General features: G+C 41.2%; 1 protein-coding gene across 3 annotated transcripts; it reads right to left on the bottom strand.

The window, feature by feature from the left end:
* Positions 1 to 11,798: 11,798 nt before the first annotated feature.
* sp2 (sp2 transcription factor) lies at positions 11,799 to 23,995 on the bottom strand. Of its 3 annotated transcripts, none has more exons than XM_079856538.1 (8): positions 23,932 to 23,995; positions 22,549 to 22,625; positions 20,461 to 21,222; positions 18,781 to 18,999; positions 15,661 to 15,946; positions 15,332 to 15,518; positions 13,722 to 13,915; positions 11,799 to 13,625 (listed from the first exon to the last, which is right to left on the bottom strand). In XM_079856538.1, the coding sequence occupies exons 1-8, from the start codon at positions 23,936 to 23,938 to the stop codon at positions 13,525 to 13,527; spliced, it is 1,833 nt and encodes a 610-aa protein (XP_079712664.1). In that variant the 5' UTR covers positions 23,939 to 23,995; the 3' UTR covers positions 11,799 to 13,524. The 3 variants fall into 3 exon arrangements, with proteins under 3 accessions (XP_079712664.1, XP_079712665.1, XP_079712666.1); XM_079856539.1 differs by having other exon boundaries at positions 23,914 to 23,944; XM_079856540.1 differs by having other exon boundaries at positions 22,918 to 23,938.
* Positions 23,996 to 24,114: the final 119 nt, after the last annotated feature.

The raw sequence follows: 24,114 nt of genomic DNA, 5'->3' as shown, positions 1-24,114 counted from the left end.
ACGGAAAAATTTCGTTTGGTCCCCGGGGGCCACTTCCCCCCCCGCGCTGGGGCCCCCTTAAATTTTTCGTCAACGATACCAGGGACACCGAAACACCGGGGAACATGAAATTTGATGGGCATGTAGCCCCACTAGACTTCTAAGGAAAAATTTCGTTTGGTCCCCGGGGGCCACTCCCCCCCCGCGCTGGGCCCCCCCAAACCCCAAAAAATGCAGTTTTTCCTAAATAACTACCTGAACCGTGGCACCGAGGATGAAGAAATTTTTATGGTATGTTGGTCTACTAGACTTTTACGGAAAAATTTCGTTTGGTCCCCGGGGGCCACTTCCCCCCCCGCGCTGGGGCCCCCGTAAATTTTTCGTCAACGATACCAGGGACACCGAAACACCGGGGAACATGAAATTTGGTGGGCATGTAGCCCCACTAGACTTCTAAGGAAAAATTTCGTTTGGTCCCCGGGGGCCACTCCCCCCCCGCGCTGGGCCCCCCCAAACCCCAAAAAATGCAGTTTTTCCTAAATAACTACCTGAACCGTGGCACCGAGGATGAAGAAATTTTTATGGTATGTTGGTCTACTAGACTTTTACGGAAAAATTTTGTTTGGTCCCCGGGGGCCACTTCCCCCCCCCGCGCTGGGGCCCCCGTAAATTTTTCGTCAACGATACCAGGGACACCGAAGCACCGGGGAACATGAAATTTGGTGGGCATGTAGCCCCACTAGACTTCTACGGAAAAATTTCGTTTGGTCCCCGGGGGCCACTCCCCCCCAGCGCTGGGCCCCCCCAAACCCCAAAAAAATCAGTTTTTCCTAAATAACTACCTGAACCGTGGCACCGAGGATGAAGAAATTTTTATGGTATGTTGGTCTACTAGACTTTTACGGAAAAATTTCGTTTGGTCCCCGGAGGCCACTTCCCCCCCCGCGCTGGGGCCCCCGTAAATTTTTCGTCAACGATACCAGGGACACCGAAACACCGGGGAACATGAAATTTGGTGGGCATGTAGCCCCACTAGACTTCTACGGAAAAATTTCGTTTGGTCCCCGGGGGCCACTCCCCCCCCCCCGCGCTGGGCCCCCCTTAACCCAAAAAAAATGCAGTTTTTCCTAAATAACTACCTGAACCGTGGCACCGAGGATGAAGAAATTTTTATGGTATGTTTGTCTACTAGACTTTTACGGAAAAAATTCGTTTGGTCCCCGGGGGCCACTCCCCCCCCCCCGCGCTGGGGCCCCCGTAAATTTTTCGTCAACGATACCAGGGACACCGAAGCACCGGGGAACATGAAATTTGGTGGGCATGTAGCCCCACTAGACTTCTACGGAAAAATTCCGTTTGGTCCCCGGGGGCCACTCCCCCCCCGCGCTGGGCCCCCCCCAAAACCAAAAAAATGCAGTTTTTCCTAAATAACTACCTGAACCGTGGCACCGAGGATGAAGAAATTTTTATGGTATGTTGGTCTACTAGACTTTTACGGAAAATTTTTGTTTGGTCCCCGGGGGCCACTTCCCCCCCCGCGCTGGGGCCCCCGTAAATTTTTCGTCAACGATACCAGGGACACCGAAGCACCGGGGAATATGAAATTTGGTGGGCATGTAGCCCCACTACACTTCTACAGAAAAATTTCGTTTGGTCCCCGGGGGCCACTCCCCCCCCGCGCCCCCCCAAACCCCAAAAAATGCAGTTTTTCCTAAATAACTACCTGAACCGTGGCACCGAGGATGAAGAAATTTTTATGGTATGTTGGTCTACTAGACTTTTATGGAAAAATTTCGTTTGGTCCCCGGGGGCCACTTCCCCCCCCCTGCACTGGGGCCCCCGTAAATTTTTCGTCAACGATACCAGGGACACCGAAACACCGGGGAACATGAAATTTGGTGAGCATGTAGCCCCACTAGACTTCTACGGAAAAATTTCGTTTGGTCCCCGGGGGCCACTCCCCCCCCCCCGCGCTGGGCCCCCCCAAACCCAAAAAAATGCATTTGTTATTGCTTTGTAATTTGTAATTGTAAACATTTGTAATTGTTATGGTATGTTGCTCTTAAGGGCCCACATCAACCTAGCCCATAATCACTCATTTGTGATTTGCGCCCCTCCCATAAAAAATGAAAATGCAATATTATTCTGCTTTAATCGCCCCTATCTTCAGTGGAGATGTTCAGAACTGCACCATATTTCATGTGTATGATTAACTTGACATCCTCTGGGGGTATCCTCTGCTAAGTTTTGTAGAATTTCATCCATGGGGGGGTATAAAATAAATTCATTTATGTGCACATTTAGTGACTGTACACTCATCGGCCTGTAGATGGTGCTGTTGAGCGAAGGGTTGCTGGTTTAGGATGATACTGTCACACACACACATGCAGGAATACAAACAAACGCAAGCATGCACACACACTGACATCCACACGCACAGACACACACCCATACACACACATACAAATCCACATGCACAGACACACACACACAAACACACACGCGCACACATGTACGCACACATACATACACGCACAGACACACACACACACACACACAGACACACACATACACACACACACACACACACACAGACAGACATGCACATACTATTACTTTTTTTAGGTATATACATAAACACGCAATACAGCCAAATTACTCCACGTCATTTATTTTTGTGGAAAGCCAGTGCAGGCCTGAGCGGCGGTCATATTTTGTACCGCGATGCGGTACATCTAGTTTCATTTGTATCTTTGTTCTATATTTTATTTATAAGTGCTATTGCATGTAATTGTTTATTTGTTCTTATTTGATTACTGACCGTTTAGTTGTCTATAAAAATGTCTGAACTTTTTTATTATTTAGGCTAAATAAATCTGCATTGGTCAGGTGGTACAGCGGCCACATGGTACAAGCTTTGTAGCCTACTCTGTTGTAGCTCTCAGAAAGTTTACACAATGTAATAACAAGTTCTACAAGCATATGAAGGCTTTTTACAGTTCAGAATCATTACAGTAGGCTAATTACTAGTGCTGGGTAAAAATGATAGATTTCTCGATTAATCGATTCTCTCAGTTTTATGAAATGATATTGATTCTTAAATCCCAAGAAATAATAGTTTAAGGCCCGTTCACACCAAGGACAATAACTACAAAGATAACGATAAAGATCTAGTTCTAAAAATCATTCTCAATATTAAAGAATAGCAGAATTCACACCACAGATATAAACGGCCCAGAGAAACAATATTGTTGGAATCACTTTCAGAACGATTTTATCCAGCTGATGACCAATAAAAACATTGACAGCCAGTCAGAATCCATCCTGCTGTAACGAGCTTGAGCAGACAAGCACACGATTAGAATAAACAGAACGATCATCCACTGGTGTGGATGATAGTTATCTTATCTTATTGATGCCCATATTCAATGTCCCACTTGTCTTATTATCAATGTCCCCTACTCATCGGAATGTGATTTAGGGGACAAGGGCATGTGTGTTGGCCTCTCCTTTGCCCAGGTGTGAGCTGGCTTCCAGTTTTCCAGAAAGGAAGTATCTTGCGACTTCTGACTGATTAGATAAGGACAATTATACACCCTTGTAGAGGTCTGCCAGAACTGTTTTCTTTCGTCAAAGGATGTCGGGAGCAGCCGGGCTATTGTCAGACCACCCACTCCAGTCAAACTACACCAGAGTTACCGACTGCTACCATCTTTGAAATTTACACTCGTGCCACAAGAAATCTGATCGGGAAGACCGCTACACCCCTGGATGAAACGTCTTCGCATTCCAAGTCTCAACGTTTCCATAGTGATGACGATTCAAGCTTCTTCAGTGGTATTCTCACTGCAGGATACCCTCAAGATGGCACTCTGTGACGGCCTGAGTGGTGGCCGCACAAGAGCGGTAATGTGGATGCACACACATGCACACACACGCACACACGCCAACATTCATACATTTACACAAAGGATATACATTTAAGAATGCTCTTTATTTAAACTTATTTTGTCATTCATATTCATTTGTTTCCGTGTAATAATGGATCATAATAAATCACACAAAACAAACAATATTAATTATTTCTTTATTGTTAGGTTTTCATATGTTTACATTTATAGCACAATTTATATACATTGTTACTGATTTGAAGTGCACACAAATTAGTTACGTTGTATATGTTACTTATATTTGTTTCTGTTTTGAGTTTAAGTTTACCGTGATGAACTTCAGACATGGTCCGCTGCAGCCGCATCCTGGCGTAACAAAGATTAGAGTCCGGGCAGGAACAGAGAATTTAAGCGTTATTGGTTCCGCCCGAACATACCATTTGCTGGAATTGCCCGGGGGAGGAAGAAATGTTAACGTCTTTTATCAATTGATTTATTTAGTTGTACATTTATGATATTTGATTACATTTTGCTTTCCTTATCTTTATTTATTGTATACCTTTGTTTGATTTGATTTTGATTTACTTGTGGTTATATGTTGAATGTAAAGTTGAATCGTTTCCCCTCTTAATTTGTAATGGGCCCATCCTTTCCTTTATAAACTGTTGCTTTGTTCATTTGAGCAGGTCAGTAGTTTTAGTTTGTTTGTTTTGTTTTTTTTTGTCTAATTGTTTGATCTCATTTTCTGTTTGTTTATTTTTGTTGTAAGAAGTTTATGAGTTTGTAAAGTTATTTTTTTCTTGGGTTCAAATAAAGACCCATTTTCTTTTGCAAAGCTTGTGTTCCTTGTTCTTGCCTCTTGGTCCCTCACATATGGTGGCAGCGGTGGGATATTTCAGTCAGTCAAGAACACAAAGCTGTGTTTTGTTTTTTCTGCCCCTCGAGGCTGTGTTTTTTTCCCTGTTAATATGAGTCGTACCTTAAAGAAAGGTGGGCCTAAGGCTCCTCCCTTGCAGCAAGAGGAAGAAAGGGGTGAGGAGGACCAGGACATGGTTGAAGGAGCTGAAGGAGGCGAGGCAATGGGAGATGGAGAAGTTTCGGTGACTGAGTTGGCAAATCTGCTTCGAGCCCATATGGCCAGGACGGAAGGCCGGGAGACTGTAAGACAGCAGGAGCAGGCTGATCAGGAGCGACGGTTTAAGGCTCTCCAGCACCAGTTCGGGCTTTTGCAAATAGAAGTCCAAGCACGTACCTCTCCGAATCTTCACTTATCTGATGTTGACCGGGAGTCCCGGGAAAGGCCTAATGCAGATCCTTTAGATTCTGATGGAAACTCCGTGGCTTCAGCTCATCAGCAGAGTTTTAATCAGGTTGGGAACAATGTAGGCCCACCGTTATCTCAGATACCTCGATTGGAGAAGCTGAGTGACACTGATGATGTAGAACACTTCCTTGTGACTTTTGAAAGGATTGCTGTTGCTTGTAGGTGGACTAAAACTGATTGGGTTTGGCATTTAATCCCTTTGCTGACAGGTAAAGCAAGAGCAGCTTATGTCAATATGGATGTGAATGAGTCTACTGACTATGATAAAGTGAAGTATGCTATTCTAAAGAAATATGATGTCAATGCTGAAACTTATCGACAAAAGTTCCGTTCCTTATCAGTAGATCCATCGGAAAGTCCCATAGAGCTTTATAACCGGCTCAAAGAACTCTTTGGAAAGTGGGTCCAGCCTAAGAGGAAACAGGTGGAGGAGGTGAGTGAGATCATCATTCTGGAGCAATATCTTAGAATGCTGTCCCCTGAACTCCAGGTGTGGATTCGAGAGAGAGATCCCAGAACCGCAGCAGAAGCAGCGTCTTTGGCGGATGTGTTTGTTGCAGCCAGAGGAAAGAGTAAGCCGTGGGCTTGGAAACCTGTTAATGACCGCCGTTCTCTTGACATGCCTCACTTTCAGCAAAGGAAGGTGGAGGGGTCTGGTAAGCCCTACATGGGGAAACCTACTTCAGCCAAATTAAATTTTTCTCCTAAACGACCTCCCATATGTTACCTGTGTGGTCAAGAAGGGCACACTAAACCAAATTGTCCAAAGATCTCAGCTCAGCTTACACAGCTATGTTTTGTACCAAGGAGGGATGTAACCAAATCCCCAAGCTCTTTGAGAACTACAAATGTGGAGATAAATGGTGAGAAATTGACTGCTTTGATTGACACCGGCAGTGATCAGACTCTGGTAAGAAGAAAGTTCATATCACCCTCTTTGATCAGCACAGTCAACAAATTACCTATTTGCTGTGTACATGGAGACGAGAGACTGTTACCTACCGCCAATGTTTATGTCAAGATAGAAGAACAGACTTACCTGGTGAAGGTGGGGGTGGCTGATAACTTGTCTTTTCCGGTGATTCTGGGTCGAGATATACCAGTGCTGCTGGAGTTGTTGCATCCGACTCGACAGTGTAACGTGGTGGTGACCAGAGCAAAGGCCAACCAGTCAGAGGGGATTGAGCACCAACTAAGTACTTTACCTTTCTTCAATACAGAGATTGAGACCGGGGTGTCGAAGAGGAGAAAGACTAGAAGAGAAAAAAGACAAGAAAAGGTAAAATATGCTGCTCATGCAGTGTCTGAAAATATGGACTGTGACTTACCTGTGAACTTCCAGGTGCCCACCAACATCGTTCAGATGCAGCAGGAAGATGCTACTCTCACAGAGTGCTTTGCTAGAGCTGCAGAGGTAAGAGAGAAGCCTCTAGATGACAGTACAGCCAGATATGTGATAACGAAGGGAATACTCTATCGAGAGATCGGGGTCCAGAAACAACTTGTGGTTCCACAGTGTGTTCGAGAGATGGTGTTACATCTAAGTCACTCGATTCCTTGGGCTGGCCACCTGGGGAAAAACAAGACTACTGCAAGAATCAAAAAGTGTTTTTTCTGGCCTGGTTTGAAAGTAGATGTGGCCCAATTTTGTAAAAGCTGTCCTGTTTGTCAGAAGGTTTCCCTCAGACGTCCGTCAAGAGCACCACTACAACCACTTCCTATCATTGGTACTCCGTTTGAGAGGCTTGGAATGGATGTCGTTGGTCCAGTGGAGAGGAGTCGCTCAGGGAACCGTTTCATGCTGGTAATAACGGATTACTCCACCAGATACCCAGAGGTATTTCCGTTAAGATCTGTGAAGGCGAAACCGGTGGCTACTTCCTTGGTCCAGTTATTTTCCAGGGTCGGATTTCCAGCAGAAATTCTAACCGACCAGGGCACTAATTTCATGTCTACCTTGTTGAAGCAGGTCTACCAGCTCTTAGGAATTAAGAGTCTGCGCACTACTCCCTATCATCCCCAAACGGATGGGTTGACTGAGCGATTTAACCAGACTTTGAAGCAGATGTTAAGGAAGTTTGTCAGTGAGACTGGTCAAGACTGGGATCAATGGTTGCCCTATCTTCTATTCGCTTATCGGGAAGTCCCTCAAGCTTCCACAGGCTTTTCTCCTTTCGAGCTGTTGTATGGCCGTGATGTCAGGGGCCCATTGGCTCTGCTCCAGGAGATGTGGGAAGGGAGTCCTGAAAAGAAAGAGCCCACTAGTGTTGTCTCCTATGTTCTGCAGATGAGGGAACGGTTGCAGAAGATGACCGTTTTGGCTCAGAATCACTTGGCGGAAGCCAGCGGAAAGCAGAAAACCTGGTATGACCCCCTGGCTCGAGAAAGAGATCTGGAGGTCGGTAAAAAGGTACTTGTCATGTTGCCTAGTCGAGAGAGTAAACTGCTAGCAAAATGGCAGGGTCCTTATGAGATCAAGAAACGCCTGGGTCCTACGACTTATGAAATCAGTATGCCGGGTCAAGATCGATCTAGTCGGGTTTTGCACGTTAACCTGTTGAAAGAGTGGGTTCCTCGTCCTGAAAAGTCACAGTCACTGATGATTCACTGTATAAAAGAGGAAGAATCCGATGAGCAGTATCTGCCACAGCCAGTTCCTGGGGACATTGGGTTAGATCATCTAACAGCTTCCCAGCGGTCACAGGTACAAGTTCTCTTCACTTCGAATGTATTTTCTGAATATCCTGGGTTTACCAACTTGATTGAACATGGTGTAGTACTGAAACCTGATGCTGTCGTGAAACGCCAGAGCTATAGGATACCTGAAAGATTCCAGGTGACCTTGCAGGAGGAGGTAGACCTTATGCTCCGTTTGGGCATTATTGAACCTTCGAACAGTGAGTGGTGTCACCCCATAGTCCTTGTGCCAAAGAAGGACGGGAGTATAAGGTTCTGTATTGATTTCCGATATCTGAATTCAGTATCCCAGTTTGATTCCTACCCTACTCCTCGCATAAGTGACCTAATTGATCGGTTGGGCCAATCCAAATATCTTACAACAATGGATCTTTCTAAAGGCTATTGGCAAATTCCACTGACTCCCTCCTCGCGGCCCTTGACTGCATTCAGAACACCAAGGGGCCTTTTCCATTTTAAGGTGTTACCTTTCGGCCTTCATGGGGCCGTGGCGACGTTTCAGAGGTTAATAGATCAAGTATTACGTGGTTTAACTTTTGCTGCTGCATATCTTGACGATATTGTCGTTTACAGTAACACCTGGGAGGAACATGTGCAGCATCTCCGAGAAGTCTTGCAGCGTCTTCAGAATGCCGGCCTAACTGTCAACCCCACCAAGTGTGCTATAGCTAAACAAGAGACTGAATACTTGGGCTATGTTATTGGCCAGGGTGTTGTGCGACCGCAGGTGAAGAAAGTTCAAGCCTTGGAGAAGTGTGTGGTGCCCCAGACACGTAAGGACCTGCGATCATTTCTGGGTATGGCTGGATTTTACCATCGCTTTGTCCCTAACTTTTCTAGCAGGGCTGCTCCATTAACGGACATGGTGGGGGCACGTTGCCCGAACCAATTGCAGTGGACTGAGGAGAGATCGAAAGCCTTCCGGGACATCCAGGGAGCTTTGACAACTAGTGCTGTGCTACACAATCCTGATTTTAGTCGTCCTTTCATTGTACAGACTGATGCCTCCGAGAGGGGAGTAGGAGCCGTCCTATTGCAAGGACCACCAGAGAGCCGACAGCCAGTGGCTTACATCAGTCGTAAACTGTTTCCAAGAGAAGTACGTTATTCAACGGTGGAAAAGGAGTGTTTAGCCATAAAGTGGGCGTTGGATTCCTTGCGATACTATCTATTAGGCCGTGAGTTTACCATGGAGACTGATCATAGAGCATTGCAGTGGTTGGAGAAAATGAAGGATTCTAATGGAAGGATTACAAGATGGTATCTCGCCATGCAGCCCTTCAGATTCAAGATACAACATGTTCCTGGTAAAGTCAACGTTACTGCTGACTATCTATCCCGCTCTACTCGCGAGATTCCTGAAGGGAGGGGAAATGTGACGGCCTGAGTGGTGGCCGCACAAGAGCGGTAATGTGGATGCACACACATGCACACACACGCACACACGCCAACATTCATACATTTACACAAAGGATATACATTTAAGAATGCTCTTTATTTAAACTTATTTTGTCATTCATATTCATTTGTTTCCGTGTAATAATGGATCATAATAAATCACACAAAACAAACAATATTAATTATTTCTTTATTGTTAGGTTTTCATATGTTTACATTTATAGCACATTTTATATACATTGTTACTGATTTGAAGTGCACACAAATTAGTTACGTTGTATATGTTACTTATATTTGTTTCTGTTTTGAGTTTAAGTTTACCGTGATGAACTTCAGACATGGTCCGCTGCAGCCGCATCCTGGCGTAACAAAGATTAGAGTCCGGGCAGGAACAGAGAATTTAAGCGTTATTGGTTCCGCCCGAACATACCATTTGCTGGAATTGCCCGGGGGAGGAAGAAATGTTAACGTCTTTTATCAATTGATTTATTTAGTTGTACATTTATGATATTTGATTACATTTTGCTTTCCTTATCTTTATTTATTGTATACCTTTGTTTGATTTGATTTTGATTTACTTGTGGTTATATGTTGAATGTAAAGTTGAATCGTTTCCCCTCTTAATTTGTAATGGGCCCATCCTTTCCTTTATAAACTGTTGCTTTGTTCATTTGAGCAGGTCAGTAGTTTTAGTTTGTTTGTTTTGTTTTTTTTTTGTCTAATTGTTTGATCTCATTTTCTGTTTGTTTATTTTTGTTGTAAGAAGTTTATGAGTTTGTAAAGTTATTTTTTTCTTGGGTTCAAATAAAGACCCATTTTCTTTTGCAAAGCTTGTGTTCCTTGTTCTTGCCTCTTGGTCCCTCACACACTCGCTAAACTGAATTTGGACCCACCTCTTCCTCAGTTGGGCCATTCAAACTTCTTGCATCACCCAGTCTCTCAGCAAGAGGATTTCTTGCAAGAGCACTTAATTCTACTATGAAAGTTACCCCACCGGGCAATACTGCATCAGAGTTGCTGTCCCGTGCTCACTTCCTTCCTGGGGGATTTCATTCAAAATACTTCCTTGTTTGCAAGAAGGATGGAAGTTTCAGGCCCATCCTGGACCTCAGATGCCAAAACAGGAGTCTCAAACAGCTTCCTTTCCGCATGTCCTGCACGCCATCGTACCATGCATGTGGTTTACTTCTGTGTATCTGAAGGATGCATACTTCCACATCCCCATTGCACCTCATCACAGAAAGTTTCTTCGGTTAACGTTCCAGGGCAGGACATACCAATATCAAGTCCTGCCATATGGCCTCTCCCTCTCTCTCTGTGTGTTTCACACGATGTATGCAAGTGGCACTAGGACCTCTACAGCGGGAGGCCATCTTGACTATCCCGCACCAGGAAGACTGGTTGGTCTGTTCCAGGTTTGATGCAAGCTACCTTATCTCAGCTTCCTACTATAGCTGGCCTTCTCACAGCAGCCTCTTCAGCCATTCAATTAAGGCTTTTACACCTTCGCTGATAGCCAGACTCAGTTGTTGGCAGTCCACAATTAGAATACCCTTTTTCAGATCACAACCAGTGGTTCTGTTCATCTGAGGCCTTAAAGACAAGAACGATTTCTGTGAAGGGGTGTACCAATGGGACCACCTCTGGCACACAGGTAAGTAATGACAACGGTCACGGATACTTCCCTTACCGGATGGGGAGTTCTGTGGCAACATCAGGTTTTCACAAATGAATGGGGGGTATTGATTGGTATGAATAGATTAATGGCGGCTTTTCTTAAGGGAGCAGTGAGTCTTAATCCACTAGCACGTGTAGTGCACATTCAGTGGGACCTGCAGGTGGTGCTTAATAGTCTACGCTCAGCACCTTATAAGCCACTTTAACAAGTGGATATTAAGAGTCTTTGTATGAGGACTGCTTTTCTCTCGGCTATAACATAAACCAAAAGGGTAGGGGAGCTGTATGTCCTCTTGTTGAGCTTGCAATGTCCCAGATGGGGACCTCAGAATAATCAGGTTATACTTTGGCCAAATCCGGCTTTTCAACCTGGGGTATTGTCTGATTGGTTTGTGAACCAACCTATTCAGCTTGCGCCGCTCAATCATGAAGAGGCATTTAATCATGTCCATAACATTAGATTATTTTTTCCTCATAAATATTTTAATATTCCCTATTTATCAGTTTTGTTTGTATACATGACTCAAACCCTCTAGTGAATGAAATCAGTACATCCCATGTGCTTTCTTTTGTTTGCTCCCAATAGGTTGGCAGCAGCATCAGAAGAAGCAAAAAAACAAATTTAAGTTGACAAATTTAACAGGGTTTAAAACATGCTACACCCATAGTTTAATTGGGGTAACTTGATCAGGTCACATTTATCTCTCAAGTCGCTTTGCCCCTGATGTTTAGTCATGGCAAAAAGGCCTATATGGGTTAAACATGAGAATGATGTCAATGATGAAGAATGTTATTTTTGTCTGAGCTATTGCATTCAAAAACAGAGAAACACTGGATGTTTTGTGTTATGCTTTATTAGGTGAGTGGGAGAGGTGGTCTGACTGTAGAAAAAGATAGCAAGTTCTCTGGTCTAAGCTCCTCAATACAAGTTATACAAACACAAGTTTACCTACCGATATTCAAAGCCAGGGCTCTTAAATGTGGGGTTTATCAAGGATAGATAAATAACTTTTTATTTTTTCAAATCAAACGTAGGTACATAAACCAAATAATTAAATTATCCACTCAGTGAAAACCCTGAATTTGGTCAGTGCACATAAATTGGCATTTCGTAACAATTTATAAGTTAGACAAAAAAAATAAAGCAGGTCTACAAATGCAGTTCCCTGGAAAAAGACAAATCTCTTTAAATATGGGGTGCTGCAGACTAAGGCAACTTTTAGTCAATAAAAAGGGTAATCTATTAGTCATACATATTATAGGAATGAAACTATACAATGTTGTTTTTTTCCTTCTCATTTACACTGTACACAGTCCACATCTTTCATGTTTGGCAACAACAGCCAATACACATTTATGTAACAATTATCCTACATTTTACACCCAAATAGAGCAGTATGAACTCAGACACTATACAAACATACATGAGCACAGATTTTGTTTCCTCTCTTAAGGCCTCCTTTAGAGAGCTTGGACAAAAACTTAGATTAACTTAAATGGAATGACTGAATTTAACGAACCATTAAATCCAGTTGCCGCTTTACACGTACCTTGAATGAAATAAAAACATTTAAATTGGTATAACCACAATCACATTTGTGAGAAATTTCTTCTTGCTTTACAACAGAACATAAACATGACTTCTTATCTACATTTTTTTTGAATGGACACATTAGCAATCTTTTAACAGACACAATCTGCATACATTCAATTCCATTTACGTCTTCTTTTAAATAAATTATTCCTTATTTCATATGAGGATCAACCTTTAAACGTGTAGCAAATCCCAAGATATTTACCCTCCTATGTATCTCCTTTATGCACATGACATGATTGTCTAACATTGGACAAGTATGTAAAAGCCAAAATACTTTTTTCCCAAACCTTCACAAATGTTAAAACCAATCAACTAAAGTTATACAAAGTTTCAAGCTTCCGTTTAAAATTCTAAAGCAGACATTAAAAAAATCATTTAATAACTGAAAATAATTTAACTGGGTCAAAGAGTTTGTCCAAACCGCTTTTGTAATCAAATTTGCCATAGTATGTACAAATGTATGTTTGTGTGTATGAAAACAAACATTTACACAATAAAAGCCAGAAAACACTGTCCATTAGCTGCTACACTTCATTGTGAGGGGCATGATATAGCTAAAACAACCAAAACATACATGTGAAAATTTTAAATGGGGGGGGTGGGGTGGGGGAGTAACTTCTTTTGTTGGCTGGAGTGTCTGTTGGTGCTGAGATAGACGTCCTTACCGCACCAAGACACAATTGGCACCCATGTTCTTCGCGAATCTCAGGTGAGGGCCGCACTTTACGGCCTGCCAGCCTTCCTCTGACAATAAGAGCGAGTAAAAAAGTGGACAGCGGGAGTGTAGTCTACCCTGAAACAGCTGGTATAAACAGGTAACTTTCCAGGGTCATGTCGTACACGTGAAGGGAGGGGGGAGGGGGGTTTGACCTCTCTGTTTCCTCCCATCCTTCAAGCCCCGGAAAGAGTGTTTCTCTTATTTATCCTCCCCGAAGTTCCTGAAACCCTGTGAAAGATGATGTTCACAGGCTCTTTGCGTTGATGTGTGTTTTGTAATGCTTTGTGAGGTGATCGCTCCGCATGAAACGCTTCTGACACTTATTGCACTCAAAACGTTTGTCTCCTGAAAACAGACACAATAAAAAAATTCAATAAAGAGAATTTACACGGCAAAGCAACATTTGTATTTTGTGCATGTGTATATTTGGAGGTTGCATACCCGTGTGTGTCCTGGCGTGTCGCTGGAGCTCGTCACTGCGTGTGAATCGTTTTCCACAGAAGACCCAGCTGCACACAAAGGGTCTCTCTCCCGTGTGCAGTCGGACATGCGCCCGCAGCAGGGACGTCTTTCGAAAGGTCTTTTCACAGCCTGCTATGTGGCAGATGTGTTTTCTTTTCCCCACCTCTCCTGGCCTGTTGCAAATAAAAACCAAATATAAGCTGCCACAATGAGTATGTCCTTTCATAAAAGCCATTCATTATAAAATGGTAATCAAGTGTGTTATTGAGAAATTCGATCATCGTGAATTCTGCATCACAGTTATATCCAAAGGGTAATAAACCTACATGGAACAGCACCAAAACCATTGAATAGTGTTTCCAGCTGAAGCAGCTTTATTGTTTGAATTTAAGCAGATTTACTGGGTTCAGATTTCATTAGGAAAGCAATCTAGGTTTGGGTGATAAATCAATATGGATATTTATCTGAAAAAATAAATCCATGATATTAATAATAAACAGTCATTTTCGATATTTAGCTTACATCTAGATTATCAGGTGTGCGTCCCTACAAAGTCTTCATGCAAGTCTGCATATTCTGCTTGTCTGTGTGAATGAATGGTGCAGTTCTGTCTACTACAATTACTCAAACAATAATAATTATTTTTTACAATTTTAAGCAAGAATTCTATTGTGTAGCACCTTATTTGAATAAGAAAATGGTTGAAAATGTACTGTATTTTTTTATTTGATTACATTTTAAGATAGATTATGAATCCATTCAATTTTTGATAAATATGTAAGTCGTAAAATACTGAATCCAGAACACAAAACCGAAAACAACAGAATTTGAAAAAATAAAATAAAAAATAAAACTGATTTCAAATAAATTAAAAGGAAGTTTATTAAGCTATGTTTACTAGGGCTGTATATTGATACAAATTTCACTATTCGATTTCGATTAACAAGATTCAATTTGATGTTGATTAATTTTGGATATATATCAGGTACAGTACATGGCAAATTTTCTCAAGGAAAAAAATCTAAAAACTAAGTTGGTACTACATTATGATAATACTGAAAGTTAAAATTAACTGATTTGTAAACACACTTTCATTCACAAGGAAGTTTTTATAATAAAGTTATAATAATTACATAATTATGTTTCTTCTCCAATTCGTTTCTTGAAATATAAACATTTAAATGGTGGCTGACATAAAAACTTGACAGATTTATTCAAACAAATTTTTAATGAATATGTAATATAGTGCATATATTTATCAAAATGATTCTTTCTAGAGTTAATTTTTCTAGCTGACCATTGAGTTCATGGTCACTGAATGGCTTTTCTGAGGTAAATGTAACGTTACATGACATTGTTCTCAAGCTTTATTATGTTTATTTTGTGCTGTAACTAGTAGTAAAGTGGAAGAGATGATCAGTTCGCGTGTGCATAGCTTGATCTGAGGCGACAACAGCGATCTGTCTAAAGCAAAAATTGAAATCCAAGACTTTGTTTCAAATCAAAAGTAACAAAGCTTATTGCGATTGATTGGATTGCGGAATTTCACACCGAATTTTAAATACGTTTATAAATAAAAGATATGCTACCTCTTTTCTGCATCTTTGCAGTTTGGACAGGTGCAGGCCATACGCCGCTTTTTCTCTCCTGGCTGACTCTGCAGTTCCAGTGCGAGTGTCTGCGTCTGCTCCATCTGCATGGTCTGTGTTTGTGTCTGCACACCGCCCAACTGCAGACCTGCGCCTGGAACCGTCTGCACTGTGAGATGCTGCTGGCCTGAAAGACACAAACGCATCAATCAAAATGCAGCTCATGTTAACATCATTCACAATGTCTTTGCGAGAGTTAAGTAACACAAATCAATAATAATAAAACGCAGCCTTTTGCGTTTGTTTGTCAAAACGCAGCACTCACTCACCCCCAGCGTTGGTGATCGTTACAGGAACACCTTGCACCTGGACACCATTAATATTGATGGTCTGAACAGCCTGAGCAGCAGAAGCTAACTGGGCTGCATTCAGGGTTATCAGACCCCCCCCAGCCGGGGCAATTTTAGGCAGAGTCCTTTCTTTCCTTGTCCCTGTTTGAGCCTTTTTAGTGACCATCGCAGATGTGAGGGTGCTGGTGGGTGTTGTTGGCGTGGACACAGTGGTCTCCTGTAGCTGTACAGCCTGCCATTCACCTGAGGCTGTTTTAATCAGCACCTGGCACAGCAGAGCACATGCATTAGATAATTCATGATTTATTTAGAGTTTTTGCAAATGGACATGTAATGAACATATTAGATTCACTGGCCTTGTTTCAATTTGATTATTAACTCTAAAGAGATTTGAGGTCGACCGATTGATCGGTTTTGGCAAATATGCCTACAAATAGTTTTTCCGGGTTGCGTCCTTTGCTGAAGCGGCTGAGAAGAGTGCGTTTTCATTAAACACTACAAGAGCAGCCTCTAGAGGCGCAATAAAAAACATCACTGACGCCAAGTGGTGTTTGTTTTGACACGTGAAATGGCGCTGCACAGAGCGGGACATTTCAGATGCGGATTTAAAACAGACTATGTATGCATAAAGTACAGTACACCATGTGTTTTCATATCATTATAAAGTAATTCATTTGTTGACTAGATGCTGCATTAGTGGAGAACAGCAGTATGTTTGCCGTCGAGGACGAGAGGACGCTAACATTACTAGTAGGGGTGGGGGAAAAAATCGATTCTTCGATGCATCGCGATGCGGACGTGGACGATTCTGAATCGATTCACAAATGTCAAAAAAATCGATTTTCTAAAAAAAAAATATATATATATTTTTTCTAATAACGTAATATTGACGGAACGCAAAAGGCGGAACTATAAGCGGACGTGCCATGCGCGGACAGTCTGTGGCGCGCACATAACCAGAGAATGTCTAATATGGGGAGAAGTTCCACTCTCAGTAAACTTCCGGCTTCTGAACTGGTTGCAGTTCCTCTCTGATTCCATATGAGGGCGCTCACAGGACGAGTGCAGAATGAATGGAGGTCTATGGCGCTATACCAATAAAAATCCACTTTTCTCAGGATATAATTTTTTGTCTAGTAATTTGAATGTAGTATTCGAAAGGAGATGCAAATAAATTACACATTGCTGGGTGTTAGATTTTTTTGAGTCACTTATTTGCTTTAAAAAGTCTTTTAAAGTGTCAATGATGTCATACATGTACGACCAGAGATACTGCTTCACGGCAATCCTTCAGTCACTTTGGTGCGTTCGCGCTCTGCACTTTCTTTTCACTCGAGGCATCGACAACACAGCTGACACAGGTAAACACACTTGCTAGAAGAGTTTTTGTTTTGTTTGTTTCTGGTCCCGCTGCGGATGACACGATGCCATCAAGCGGTTTCTCTGGTCGTAATCAGTCCTTCACTGACCAATCAGCGTTCATTAGCAGAATGCTAGCGTGTTATGGGCAACAACAACTCAACCTGTAAGAAATCGAAAGGACATAAGTACTCGTTCATTCAACTTTCGACCTAAAACCCATGTTGAACTTGCAAAATCTACAATCAGATTTGAGATTTATCAACGGCAATCGGGTGAAAGAAATACATTTAGCCGTCTAGCCCCATAGACTCCCATTCATTTTGCACTCATGGCGATCGCCCCCAGTGGAACTCTGCTGGTACTACAACCAAAATTCGGTACAATAGGACTTAATAGGGAGTGGGCAGGCTCTCCGTAGACGGGCTCTGACATAACAGAGTCGCGCACATACATAACAGACGCATGATGGCTGAGCGCCAAATTCGAACGGCACCTTCTTCGTTAAAAGCTAACGTATGTAAAATTGGCAATTTCATTGTTACCTATTTAGTATTTTTGTATGAGAGCTGCTTTCTGTATTGTTTAGTTTTCACATCAGTACACTGTGTAAACCGATCTGTTATACGTACGTTATACTGCAATATGTGCAATTTCAGACACAAAAAGTTACATTTTGACTGTGCTCTCTGCAGATGTTCATTCACTTTTTTTGTATAAGCTGTTTTTGATTGTAGTATACAGCAAACATTTCAAGTCATAACTCTTTATTATTTAGTTGTGTATAAGAGTGGCTTTGTATGTTACTAATTGAAGCTACAGTAAGTTGTTCAAAAATGTTCATTTTGTTTTCTTAATGATTAAATTGGACAATTCTCTTCTAGAAAGACAAGGTGTTCAGGTGGAGAAAAAAACTTTTTCTTTACCTTGACATGTTTCGACTGCAACCTGCAGTCTTCCTCCACCTGAACACCTTGTCTTTCTAGAAGAAAATTGTCCAATTTCTACAGTATGTTGGTTCTGATCTACTTCCTAAAGGAAATAAGCCTTTCATTTATTTGTTATTGTTTAGTTCAACTTGATGAGTCACAACACAATGTGATGTATTCATTTCTGTGTTCTACAGAACATAAGCTACATACAAATGATTCTGAAGTTATAACTACATGACACAGAAAGTGCTTTGAGTTGTTGTTACTCAATAAAAGAGTTAAGTAATTCAGCTGCTGACTTTTTTTAATACTGCAATCACTTTGTAGTGTATTTTCGTTTACTGTTGTGAAATGGAAAATCAATAATCGCTAATCGAGAATCGTTAATAATCGAAAATCGACTGTAATCGAATCGGGACTTCAATAATCGTAATCGAATCGGGACTTCAATAATCGTAATCGAATCGGGACTTCAATAATCGTAATCGAATCGGGAAATCAGACAGATTAACCACCCCTAATTACTAGTACCTCTAGTGGTTAAGCAATGCAACAAAAACACACGCAAGCCCGACCCAAATGTTTAATATCACCATTTCATGGTTCAGTACTGTTTTGAAATGTTTGTAATAAGGTTCAGCACTATTTTATGTGTTATGTTTGTTTTCATTCAGTACCCAATTAGAAAAAAGAAAAAAATTAATCGGTTGATTAATCGGTTATCGGCCAGCGTGGGCACACCTAGTTATCATTATGGGTAAAATCCACTATCGGAATAAGGTAAATAAAATAAGGTGTTCTGACGTACCTGTGTGGATTCTGGTTGGGACACCTGCACACTGGGCGTGACTGTCTGTCTCTGTGGTACAGGAGGAAGTGTGGCAGAGGCGGCCTGTACCACTTTTAGAGCCTGCGGGGGGATCTGGACGACCTGCTGATCGGATTTCTGCTGAACCAACTGCACCTGCTGCACCATGGCAGGCTGACTCCCCCCTGGACTCTGCACGATCAGGAGATTATTTCCTGCCTGTTACAGAAACAGACGCAATCAACAAAAACAGTCGCCTACCTACTTAAAGGGTGAATTTTATAAAAACTTGTCTAGGTCATATTTCACTCAACATTTCTTGCATTGTGACATTATTGAATATTTTCAGCCAAATTCTGGACTTTTTTTAATTACCATTTTAATACCATTATTCTCATTACATTTTCATGATTGTAATAAGGGTTATTCAAATATTAAAGCTACACTTCTCCCATCTAGCGGTGAAATTGTATATGACATCCAACTGAATATTACTTTCTAGCCCCTCCCATTCAAAGGGCGTTTTAAGTCCTACGGTGGCCGTATTATTTCAAATCTGCCGGCAGTCGTGAGTAATCTCCCCCTCGCATTCGTCACGGTGCCACAGAGTGTAAAAGCGCAAAAGGCGAAGCTTGTATTTCCAGGTATGTCCCTCTTTGGCTAATGTATTTTCAAGATGAAGGCGCAACATCGCTTCCGCCATTCGAGCGACTCGCTTGTATGTATTCTAAACTGCAGATTATACACTTACGAAAATACTTGATTAGTTGGTAGAAGTGATTACACATTAGTGTTTTTTGCAAAGAATCAACTTAAAAAATTACACAGTGTAGCTTTAACAATATTTGTCATAAAGCTGACATAAAATATAAATATTGGATGAAAATGGAAATCTAAATTATTAGATTTGTTGCCTTGGCATCTAGCCTACCTGAAACAATTTTAATTTGAAGCACTAAAATTATTAGCTTAAAAGAAATAGCCTACAAACTAAAACTAAAATAAAAATTAATTATCTCTACATAGTAATATTTTTAAAAAATGGCAAAGCATCAAAATTACTAAAAAAAAAAAAAAGATAAATCAAAATATTAATAAAAATTTTGTAGTAGATAAATAACACTAAATATCAGCTTTTTAAATTAAATTATTGTTAAATATTAATGATTAATAATTATTCGAGATTAATATAAATTAACAACTATTTTATTTAAAATCAGTATTAAAAACATTAAAACAAATATGGTGTAAATATACTTTATAACTTAAATATTATTTTTTTGCATTTACTGTAATGTAGAGAATGATTTTTTTGCATTATGATAGTGATAATTACATGGGTCTTAACGGTCAAGTACAATGTCAAAATCTTAAAAATAGCATATTTATTTTAGTATAATTTCTCAATAGGTTTTAATTGTGAAATAGGACAGGTTGTGCAACAACAACAAACACAAAACAACTGGTTTTTAATAAGAATGACCAAAACGGACAGATAAGTTCATAATTTTCCCTTAACACACGTCAACAGAGAACAGCGTAAACAAACAAGGTCATTTTAATGTATGAATCTGTCAGACGACATCCAGGAAACCAGCAATTCACAAAATCACACAATTATGAGCTAAAAGCACTCAAGGATTTTAAAAAGCCAAAGCAGAATAACAGAAACGCGCATACCTGAATAATGTTGTCGGCTGTGGTCTCTATTAGCAGCGCTTCAACCTGCTCGGCTACAGGTGGCGGTGAGGCTGGTTGAGGGGCAGGGGGGGGCGGGGCTATAGCCACCTGTCTCTTCCTTCCCCTCTTGCCCTTCACTGGAGCAGCAGCAGTCTCTGTTACAATATGAGCTCCTCCCACATCACTAGTAGTAACGTTAAGAGGGAGCGTGAGTCCACTAGGGAGTCGTACAACGTTAGAATTTACATTGGCATTATTCTGCCGCCGCTTTTGGGAGGACGGCTTGATCGCCACCGTCTTATGCTGGGATATCGGTGCTGGGGCCAGAGGCGGCGGGGCCGGTGTGGCAGCCTGAACTGTGACAGGTGAGGTGAAAATGGCCTGGTTGGTTCCGGGGATGATCTGGATCTGTCCTCCCTGAGGCATCATTTGAATGGTCTGAGACCCCTGGAACTGAGGGATCACTTGGTACTGGATGTTGGCATTGGATGTGCCTGCTGGACGTGAAGGGCTCTGAATAGTGAAGACAATGGGACTGGCCCCTGACGAACCAAGTCCCGCAGGCAGCTGGATGACGTTCCCTTTCGCCGAGAGGAAGCCAAGGTTTTTGGGTGGAGCCGGAGCAATAGGGGCGGGCTTGATGGGGTGCAGACGGCGTGTGGTTGGCTGAGATTGTGGTGTGCTGACTGGGGCCTGGGCGGCAGGAGGCCCGATCTTACTGCAGGTAGCAGCCAGAAGTGCCAGTGGGGAAGGCTGTGAATCCTACAAGTGAGCGTGTCAATACACAATTACCAGAAGCAAATTATTAGTATACAACAAGAAATGAAAAAAAAAGGGGAAAAAATTAACAATATTTCATTATGTGTGGAGAAAGAGACAAAAAGACATTAAACTGCCACAGCTATGTAAGAAAACCGTTGTTTTGGACAGCTGTCAATACAAATACAAAATGAATACAGTTTAGCAGTAATTATACCAAAAAACTTGACTGTGGAATGCAGCACCGACCAATCGGAATGAAGTATTCCAGAGTAATAATAATAATAATAATAATAGAGTTGGGTTTAAAAATAGATTTTTAAAGATAACTTATAAACCTTTAAAGACAGCCCTACTGTGAGCGACGAGGTTGTTAATCAACGCTATTTGCTTCTGTTGAAGCCGTCAGCCTGGTTTATTTCAACTTAATCTTAAAATAATTATGTTTAACAGCGGAATTCTGGGCAAAAACTACATTACCCATGACGCTGTACAGAAAATTACACCTATCAGAGTCACCACAGTGAAAACGTGCCAAACAATCTCTTTAGCTCCAACCACTCTCATGAAGTACCGCAAATTACACAATCGAGTCGGTCTCCCCACACTCTGAAAATACTTAAATATTTCTAATAACTTAAATTTAAACAGATATCTATTTTTCATTTGGTACATTACAATTGTTATGATGTTAACATGCACTTATAACTTTCCTAAAGCAGTCAAAATAATTGCAGACACCATTTGCACCTTTCTTAGGGCCAGGGAGAGCAAGAATATTTAACAATCATAACTTCATAAAGTAAAACTGCATTCTATCTAATGAATAACCTCTAATTCATGAGTGAATACACAAACATTAAAAAGTTTTGACTGTCATACTGAAGATGCCTTGAGAGACGAAACATTTAGCATATCCCCATGAGATCAATAAAAATTGAAAATTCTTTTGTTTTTGTTTTTTTGGAGTGTGAATCAATATTTTGATGAAAGCATTGACTATTACCATGTTATCGCTACACTTACCCCCTTTTTACTCATTAAAAAAATAGAATTATTTCAAATTATACATTAACTGCTATACAAATACAAAAACTTTTTTCTACATATTTATGAGACATTTTATCTGAATATGTCATAATGTGAAATATATAAAAACATACAATCTGAGAATTACCAGCATTTGTTATTTATTTTAAGCATTTCAAATGACTGATTTAGATTTCATTGATAACATGAAGATAATTATTGTCTTATTTGTAAAAAAAATTTTTTTTAAAACTCTAAAAAACAAATTGAGTAAAAATATAGCCTCAAAGAGGACCTTACTTGAGAAGCGGTGGTGGAGGGCTGAAGATATTCACTGGGGCTGACTGCGACAGTGGTGGCCATACTGTCCTTTTGATCTGTAAGAAGGAGGTGAATCTATTTATACAAGGGGAAAAAACAACTCTCCAAATGTGACTTCCATCTGAGAATGAAATAAGGCAGCAGGACTTATTTGAACTCATTTAATATAATTCTGTGCTTAGACTTTGCATGTCCTTATTTTCTAAAGCACCACAGTTTGTGATCAATGTGTTTGCATAGAGAACTGGAGATACTGAAATCGAATAAACGGATTGTTCAAAATAAACAAAACATGAATGGCATGCACTTTCAGTTATGAGTTATGACTGTTTCAAAAGGAGGCGTTACCTGCTGTAATCTAAACCCTGGAGAGGAGTGATTCAGCGGGTTAGGGTTTAAAACCCAATCCACTAATAGCACTCAGTGGCACTTTACACTATAAGATGTTCTCAATCCTGGTCCTGAAGTGCTGGGTTCCTCCAGAACCAGAACTGAGATCCACTGCTCTACTATATATATACACATCTTGGGTAAAACACCAGCACTGTCTCGTCTTTGACGATGCATGTACAAAGAACTCAGATCGCAACCCAAATAAACACTTGATGTTATGATGCTTGCTAACTGGCTGTCAGAGCTAGCAAAATGAACTAGTTATACACTTTATTTGAAGTCGTTACATTTCATAGTAAGTCGAAAGGAATTACACCACAGTGATCTTTCTGCCATCAAATTCAACGGTTTTGCAACTTTACTACATGAAAAACTTGCTCTCACAACAAGCTAATCAGGCTGAAAATCATGACACACACGCTGATAACCAAAGCGAGTGTATTAACAGTCAAATTCGTGGTTGGAGGTAAGAAAATTAAGTTTTTACGCCTATATAAATGCAAAATACAGTTTGATTACAGCTTCAGGCTGAAGCCAGCGGCTAACGCTAACAGGCTAAAAACGTCAGATGTCTGCAAGTGCTTGAGCTATTATGATTGAGTGCTTTAAAGTATTTCTTTATATCATGTTTTAATCAGCCGTCCACACGTTTACGTCTTTCCACGACCATGCAGCGCGCTATGAAAGAGTTATTCCGTCTGCGGGCAGACAGACTCGGGAGTGCGCTGATGGAGGAGGTAACTGCTTGCTTAGCATGCTAATGTGCTAACTAGCCAGATAAACTCTTCGCTGCGGAAAAGAACCGTGTTTCCGGAAGTGTGCATTTGGCAGAATCGCTGTGCTACGCGTGATTTTTAAAACTCGTGTGTGCAAGCTACGACATAAAATATATATCGGTTCATTCGCTCAATAGAATGTTTATGAAAGTAACATAGTAATATAAACACCAACGTTATAATTCCTACCCACCGCTCATGACGACATTCACTCTCCGTGAAGCCTTGAAAAGCCCACACGAGACACCGCCCCACCAGAGCCCTCTGGCCAATCTGGTTACTTGTCAATCAGCGAGAGCTAGCGGTTCTGACCACTCAGAGTACAGCATTTGTCTGATTGACGTTTGTTCCAGCCAATGGGATATGGTAGTATTTC

This window comes from Squalius cephalus, assembly GCF_949319135.1.
Source record: "Squalius cephalus genome assembly, chromosome: 22".
Taxonomy (NCBI): domain Eukaryota; kingdom Metazoa; phylum Chordata; class Actinopteri; order Cypriniformes; family Leuciscidae; genus Squalius; species Squalius cephalus.
This window is presented reverse-complemented; position numbering and strand designations above follow the sequence as displayed.